Source organism: Pteropus medius, unplaced genomic scaffold (assembly GCF_902729225.1).
Source record: "Pteropus medius unplaced genomic scaffold, Ma_sr-lr_union100, whole genome shotgun sequence".
Lineage (NCBI taxonomy): Eukaryota > Metazoa > Chordata > Mammalia > Chiroptera > Pteropodidae > Pteropus > Pteropus medius.
The window spans coordinates 143,070-150,524 of NW_024349798.1; the positions used below are offsets into that span (position 1 = coordinate 143,070).

General features: G+C 54.1%; 1 protein-coding gene across 2 annotated transcripts; it reads right to left on the reverse strand.

Annotated features, from left to right (window-relative positions):
• Positions 1–484: 484 nt before the first annotated feature.
• On the reverse strand, positions 485–6,950 carry ARMC5 (armadillo repeat containing 5). Of its 2 annotated transcripts, XM_039884391.1 has the most exons (7): positions 6,325–6,950; positions 4,823–4,930; positions 4,411–4,724; positions 3,938–4,083; positions 2,452–2,975; positions 1,685–1,817; positions 485–1,582 (listed from the first exon to the last, which is right to left on the reverse strand). In XM_039884391.1, exons 1-7 carry the CDS (start codon positions 6,800–6,802, stop codon positions 763–765), a joined length of 2,523 nt encoding a protein of 840 aa, XP_039740325.1. In that variant the 5' UTR covers positions 6,803–6,950; the 3' UTR covers positions 485–762. The 2 variants fall into 2 exon arrangements, with proteins under 2 accessions (XP_039740325.1, XP_039740324.1); XM_039884390.1 differs by having other exon boundaries at positions 3,938–4,724; positions 6,325–6,949.
• Between the last annotated feature and the right edge of the window lie 505 nt (positions 6,951–7,455).

The window sequence follows — 7,455 nt, forward strand, 5'->3', positions numbered from 1 at the left end:
ACCTCAATACCAGCCCAAGGCTTTGGCTCTCTCTGGGCATGATGACTAAAATGGCCTCAGGGACTCCAGGAACATAGCAGGTTTTCCTTCAGGCAAACATCAGGACACTTGGCCCAAGAGATGAAAATGAACCAAGAGGCTGAAGGCCCTAGATGGATGGTGATGGACACTCAGAAAAAATGCCAAGGCCTTGGACATACATTGCCACACATAGCATTCCCTCAGCACAGTCCTCAGCCCTGACCAAGGTCTGCATGTCCGGCTGAGTGGCTGTAAGCAGGAAGTAGGCTTCCCTTGGGGCCCAAAACCACATCCTAGGGAGAAGCCTGGGAACTCTACCCTATCCCAGGTCTCCAGGAATTGCTTATTAAACTCCTACATGCCAAGGGTGTCCTGTATTGAGACACAGAAACCTGGACAGGACCCTGCTTGATGAGTGAACAGGTGAGAAGATTCTCACAGGAAAGTATGCAGAGACACTATATAAGAGATATCCAATTTCAAAGTTTTAATCTCAATTCCAGAAGGGTAGGCCAGGCCAGGGGCCTGGGGCCCTGGGCCCTTCTCCATCTCATGGGCCTCATGCCCAGACCCTTGCCTTGGCTTCTTACTCCTGAGTCTTCAGTCCACCATCCTGGGGTCTAGTTCCATCCTCTCATCAGTCTTCAGAGGTGACTCCTTCTGCTCAGACTTCTTCCCGTGCCATTCTGAGGGAGGCCTTCTTCATAGTCAACGCATCCTTGGGTCCCCTCCGAGGAGATATTAATAGTCTAGGCTTGGACTCTTGCCCCCCTGTTCAATCCCCATTACCACAGTCAGTAAAGCTTCGGTCAGGGGACCTGCCTCCTCACCTGCTGCCTCCACAAGCCCCACCAGGGCCAAGGCCCGCTTCCGTGGGCACTGCCCTGGCCCCAGTGTCCAGCGGGCACAGTGGGCAGCTAGCCGTGGCCGGCCCAGGCGGAATACTTCACCCACTGACTCTGGACTACACTGAGGTCCCAGGTGGATATGGCCCACAGCCTCTTCCAGCTCTTCCTCCAGCCCAGGCAGCAGGAAACGGCCAGCAGCTTCCAGTGCCTCCTCAGCCTCGGAGCCCAGCAGGGGCTGGCCTGGCGGGGGAATGGGGCCCAGGGATGCCCCACAGCCCCGGCAGCCATGCAAGTGATGCAGAACAGGCCAGGCTGCACTGGGTGATAGGCCTCGAAGTGGTACTAGGTCCATCTGGGCTTCAGCGAAGTTGCCAGCTAGCAGAGCCCGGAAGAAAGGGGAGGCAGTAGATGAGGCAGCTCGCTGGGCAGGGAGCCGTAGGCCTGAGTCTAGTAGGAAGTGCAGATCAGGGTCTGGGATGGGGGCTGGGCCCAGCAGAGGTTCATAGAGGCAAGGGGAGGGCAGGTCTAGGTCCAAGGGGATTGCAGGTGGGAAGGCTAGGCTCCTTGTGGGAGACACCAGGCCTTGAAGGCAGGAAAGGGAATCCGCAGCAAAGAAGAGGAAGAGTGGATGTGGAGCTGGCTGAGTTAGTGCCGAGAGGAGGAGACGGAGGCCACCCTGGTCCAGAAGTAGTCGGCGCCACAGAGAGGGCTTCCTTTAGGGAGAAAGAGAATTCTTCGAAAAGTGCAAAAGGGTGGGACTGGGGAATAGCAACCTTGCTCCCCTGACCCCTAAAAGGCACCCACATCCCCCTCACCGACAGATGAAGGGCAGGGTCAGTGCGCAGGCCACACGGTCCTCAGGGCTCCCAGAGAGCAGCAAGTGCGTGAGGGCACCCACACCAAAGGGCGATTCAGCCTGCACAGACAGGTTCTGCAGCAGCATCTCACCTGCAAGGATGGGCAGAGTAGATCAGGTTGGGAATTGGTATCCAAGATTGGGGTGGGATGGGCAAGACAAGCCTCTGGACCCCTGAAAAGAAGGCAAAACCTCAGGGCAAAAAATCAGGGCACAGGAAAAGAGGATGACCACAGGCCCTGGAGAGATGAGGTCCCGGTGCTAGGAATTGGAGGTCAAGGCCAAGAACAGGAAGTAGAATGGTCAGGGAATGTGTCAGGGCCCTCAAGGATGGAAACAGGGCATAGAAGGCAGGGCAATGTTGGAAATGGTGGTAGGGTCTAAAAGGACATGGTGCTTGAGCCTGGGTTCATGAGTCAGTGTGCCCAGTAGGAAAGTAGTCAAAACAATGCTGAACCAAGAGTAGACTGGGTAAGAAAATGCAGACAGGCACAATTCTAAGTTGCTGGGGTTAAGCTGGGCCCCAAGGCTTGAGCAGAGGATGGAGCAGAACTCTGCATGCTGGGATAGTGAAGCAGGATAGAGCTCTCTTCCATATTCCTAGAGGCTGAGGTTGTTTGGATGGTGGGCTAGGGGAGCAGTGAGAGAAGGCTGAGTGGTAAGGTGAGGTTCTAGGCTCACGAAAGGCAAAAGTGAAGGATGGAGTGGAGAGGCACAGGGACACACCCAGCTCCCGGTGCTGGTGCTGGTGCTGGCTGCGGCGACTGAGGGGCCGGGCACGCAGTATGGGCCAGTCATCTGGGGCTACACCAAGCACCAGCCAGGCTCGCAGCAACGCAGCACCATAGCTGCGAACGAAGGCCTCAAGGCAAGCTGGGTTGCAGGTGAGGCGCGCCAGGATACGAAGTGCACGTGGGTTCGGTGGGCCCGGTGCGCCAGTCACATAGGCCAGTAGGCCACACAGGGCTGGGCCAGTCACCAGCGCCCCACTGGGGTCGGGAGCCTGGGAGAAGCGCGACAGCAGCAGCAGTGCTGGCCCCTCGCGGCCCCAAGGCTCCTCAGTGGTGGCAGGACTGCGGCCTGGCCCTGGTGTGCGCAGTGCACGAGGCGTCCGAAGCAAGGCTGTACCCCGGGTGGGGCTAGCTGGCTCGGCTGGCTCAGGTGGTGGAAGCGGAGGACAGCGCTCTGGGGACCAGTCTGGGGAGATGTCTCCTGGGCCTGCGGCATAGCCCTCAGATATCAGCCATGACCTGCAGAGGGGAGAATGGGGAGACTGAACTCAGAGCCAAGGGAGATGGAATGATCCCAAATCATTCAGCAATTACTAATGCCTGTTATATGCCAAGCCCCATTTTAGATGCTGGGGAGAAGCTATGAACAAAACAAAACTTCCTATCCTCCTAGAGTTTATATTCTAATAAGGAGAAACAAGCAATAAAACATATAAGGAACCCACAGAGTATGTTAATGTGGAGTTAGTGAAGTGGTACATATGGAGAAAAACAAAAGGGAATAGAAAAGAACCAGGGGAGGGAAAAGCTAACATTTTAAATGCACTGGTGATGGTAGCTCTCACTGAGAAGATAAGATTAAACAAGGCATATAGGAGGAAGAGTGCCTACAGCAACCGAAGAGCCCCTGAAATGGTACTTACCTGTCATGTTCAAAAACTAGCTATGAGGCTAGTGTGCAAGAGTGTAGTGGGCACCAGGGAGAGTGGCAGGAGATGAAGTCAGAGAGTTCACAAGATGGATGATGTTCATTAAGTGCTGTTTAGTGTCACATAAGGTGCAATGTACTCTCATTTAATCTTTATAAAAACTCTAAAGGGTGGGTATATATTATCCTCCATTTTACATACAAGAATTAGCGGCTCAGTGAAGTTAACTTTCCCATGATAACTTAGCTTGTATGTAGTACGAGAATAAGAACTTAAGACTCCAGAACATATCACCACCAGTCTACATATTACCTTCCAGTGAACCTGTCTGAGCCCTAAGTTCAGAGGTGCTAGGGTGAAGCCAAGGTCAAAAGTGGACCCAGGGGAGAGATGTGTTTAATGGGAACATGGAAAGTGGTCATGTCTGGGAAAAACAAGGAATGAGGAGTTAGAGTCAATAAAAGTCTTACTGAGACAGACTGGGGGTAAGGGTAGAGAAGAGAGCCAGAGTAGACGGAAACCTCCATCCCAAAGCCTGAGGTGGGGACTCACCTGAGGCTTCGGAAACTACCAGCCTCTACCCGCTCAGGGGTCTGCTCCTCAGGAAAGTCCCAGGAAGCAGCTTCTCTTCCTTCTTCCTCCTCATCACCGGCCTCACCACACAGCTGCCCAGCCAAGAGAGGTACAAGTCCCAGAACCTGCAGCCGGCCCAGGGCCCCTGTATCATAGAGGAAGCCCACGAGGGCAGCCACAACACGAGGGTGCCAGGCACTGGCACAAGGGTCCCGCAACAGGCCCATCAGCAGCTCCAAACCACCAGCATCCCGCAGCCGGGCCCTGTTGATGGCCTCCCGGCACAGCAGACACACAGCCCTCACTAGGGGTTGCTGGGAGGCTAGGCCAGCCCCACTGGGACCCCGGCGCCGCTGGAGTTCACCCAGTAACACCTCCACACCACCAGCATTGCCCAGTGCAGGCCGTACCAGGCCCTGGGCACACAGGTTGGCAAGGATCAGGATACTTGCCTCGCGTACCGCCTTTTTGGGGTGGGAGGCCAGGCTGACCAGTGGGCCTAGTCCCCCACCCAAACTTAGTTGCTCAGCACAGGCCCGGGAGCAGCCTCGACTCAACTCTAGGAGGGCACGGACTAAGGCCAAGGTCAGTTCAGGGTCTGGGGCAGCAGCCAGAAGCTCAGCCAGTGGGCGCACTGCTCCCTGCTGTGCCAGGGCCAGGCGGTGCTGGGGTGAGTCTGCCAGGTTGCGGAGGGCACGAACCACACTCTGCAGGCACTGTGAGTCCTGGCAGGCCATCAAGCTCTCAACAAGCAGGGGAACAGCACCTGGAGAGAAAAGGGGAGGACAGAATGAGCAAAAACAGACACCCAAGCCTCTTTCCTACCCCAAGCCCTAGCTAACTCCACTCTCATAACCATCTCACCAGCAGAATGGATGTTGTCACAGCTCTCAGGTTCCATGGCTAAGTTGCCCAGAGCACGAGCTGTTCGGTTCTGGATGCTGTCTGTCTTCACATACTGCAGAATCGTCACTGCAAGAGAGTTTGGCCTCTTGAAGGTTCTACCCCTTCTTGTCTCTCTCATTATTCACCTCAAGAATGTGGCCTGAGAGGGTCAGGGGAAGCCTCCGGAAGAAGCTAACACTTGCTGGGTCTGAAAGGTTAAATAGATATGTATATACTAGAAGGATGATGGATGGGGCTGTTACAGGGAATTTCAGGTTTGGAAGCAGCCTTTGCAAGGTCCCAGAGGTGAGATCCAGTGTCTGCTATGACCTCATGAAAGGCCTCAAATGTCAAGCCAAGGAATCAGGGCTTGAATGTGGGGGCACTGGGAGCCATATAGGGCTTGAAGAATAGGAATGTCATGATAGACTCTGGCAGCTGGGGGAAAATGGATTACAGCAGAAAAAGAACAAGGTAAGGGAAGCAGCAAAAAGGCTGTTGCAATAGTCCAGCTGAGAAAGGACAATGGCTTGAACCAAGTCAGCTAGCAGCACAGCCTAGCACATGGGAACAAGTCTCTGGGCATATGATGGAAGAGGGATAGAAGTGGATGGATTCAGGAGATATTTAAAACACAGAATAATAATTGAATGATGGGGGTTAAAAACTAATAACAAAACCTATAATTGAGAACTTATTAATGTGCCAGGCCCCTTGTCGAACACATTTTGGTCCAAATGCATTTTATGCAAATTTGAAATATATTGTTTCATTTTATCCAAAAAGTTAAGATTTTGTCAAAACTGGCATTTCAGACAGGCTCTGTGTAAACTGTGTTCACAATGCTGCCACTAGGAGGCACAATCTAGCTGATAAAACAAACGCTTGCTATCTTGTTAGGATTTGTTCTTACAGTTTTTAATAACTCGAAGTACCCAGCTCATGCTTAACAGTATCTGAGTTCTATATTTGTATTTCATTTTCTCTCAATTCCCAATTTTGAGACGTAGCTATTATTATACCATTTTACAACAAGGCATTCTAGCCTCGGAGTACAGCTTTCTGCAGAGCCCACTTTGTGGAACACTACACTGTCGGACATCTGGCTAATCAAATGAGAGCCCTGCATAGGACTGGACATTCAGAAGACATTGTCTGCTGTGAACCTCATAAATGGAGGATGAAAATCATCTAAAAGTCACCAAATAACCCTCTGGCTTCACCAGCCCAGATGCGAGGAAGGTGCCAGACAATCAATACCCAAGCAATGACTGTATTGATCTGATCTAAGAGGGCTCGGATGTAATCTGTAAACAGAGCCGTAAGGTAATGTGGCGTGAAGGCTTGAGATGGGGGCGTTGCGCCATCATAAAGCACGTTTTTCAAGAATACAACACAAAGAACTCAAAATACCGCCCAGTAGGAAACAAGAAGGGAGGCATGCTTGGAATCCTTCTAGGAAATAAGGGCGGAGCACTTACCCAAAGGGAGAATGCCTCCGAGTCTGCGCACTTCAGCCCGGCACGCCCCTTCCGTACAGCAGTTGGCTAAGATGCTGAGCGCCAAGTCCAGGGTCTTGCGCAGGCGCGCTGGCGGCGAGGGCGACGACGAGGACGCAATGGAGGGGGAGGAGTCCGACGAGGGGGCGGGGCCAGCAGAAGCCGCTGACTGGACCGACAAAGGGGTGGAGCCGGGGCAAACCTGGGACGGGGCGGGACCCGCTGCAGACGCTCGCCGTAGCAGCGCGAGAAGGGGGCGGAGCCCGCCGCGTGCCCGGAAGCGCTCGATTCCACCCGCTGCCTTGACGTGGCGCGTGCGGAGGGCTAAGAGCGCACGCCCCAAGGGTGTCTCGTTGGTAGCTGTGTCCTTTCCCCCACCTAGACCCTCCCCGGCCGCCGCTGTGAGCTGCGCGAGGCAGAACGAGAGCGAGTCCGTGGGGGTTGGTTTCGCAGTCGCCATCTTGGCTCAGGCCTAAAGCTCCTCCCCCTCTCGCCGCTGATCCAAGGGAGCGGAACTGGAAGAGAGGGACGTAGCCAAGCACCTCCTCGCTGACGCTTTTTAAATAGCGCCGCTGCAGTTACTAAGCAAGTCGGAAGTTGTAGTTCTCGATCCCGGTACTCTGACTCTGCACAGTCGCAGAAAGCACTTCGAGGGTTGTGATTGTATAATCGTTGCTCGAGCTCGGGAGGCGCGTGCGGTGCATGCTGGGATATGTAGTCCATGCCAAGTTCAACATGCCTGACTTAGCGTCGATGAGAAGCTCTCTCAGGGTACCCTGAGTGGGCTGGTGCCTCTAGAGAGCGCACACATGCGACCATGGAGTCTCATGTATCATGCTGCACCAGACGACTTGGCTAATCTGCATCCAGGGTGTCCTCAGCAAGCAATCGCCTTTTCCTTCATGCTTGCTTCGCCGTCCCCCAGCGGTGGCTGAGCACGGAAGACAGCGCTGACGTACTCGGAACCCCGAGCCAGGCCTAAAGTGTCAAGTTCCTGACAGCGTCCACAGAAGGGTGAATGAGAGGGTTAAACCTACCGAAACCATTTGCTGCCGTTTCCTAGAGCAGTGCGGGGTAGTGGACTTTCCATTTCCGTCCAATCTGTAGGGCAGG

Excerpts from the sequence above, each read along its gene's own strand:
- ARMC5 (XM_039884390.1), bottom strand. The coding sequence starts at position 6,802 with ATGGCGACTGCGAAACCAACCCCCACGGACTCGCTCTCGTTCTGCCTC. Across the intron at positions 4,931-6,324 it reads CGGAGGCATTCTCCCTTTGG|TGACGATTCTGCAGTATGTG; the intron begins GTAAGTGCTCCG and ends ACTCTCTTGCAG. Across the intron at positions 2,976-3,937 it reads GGTAGTTTCCGAAGCCTCAG|GTCATGGCTGATATCTGAGG; the intron begins GTGAGTCCCCAC and ends TCCCCTCTGCAG.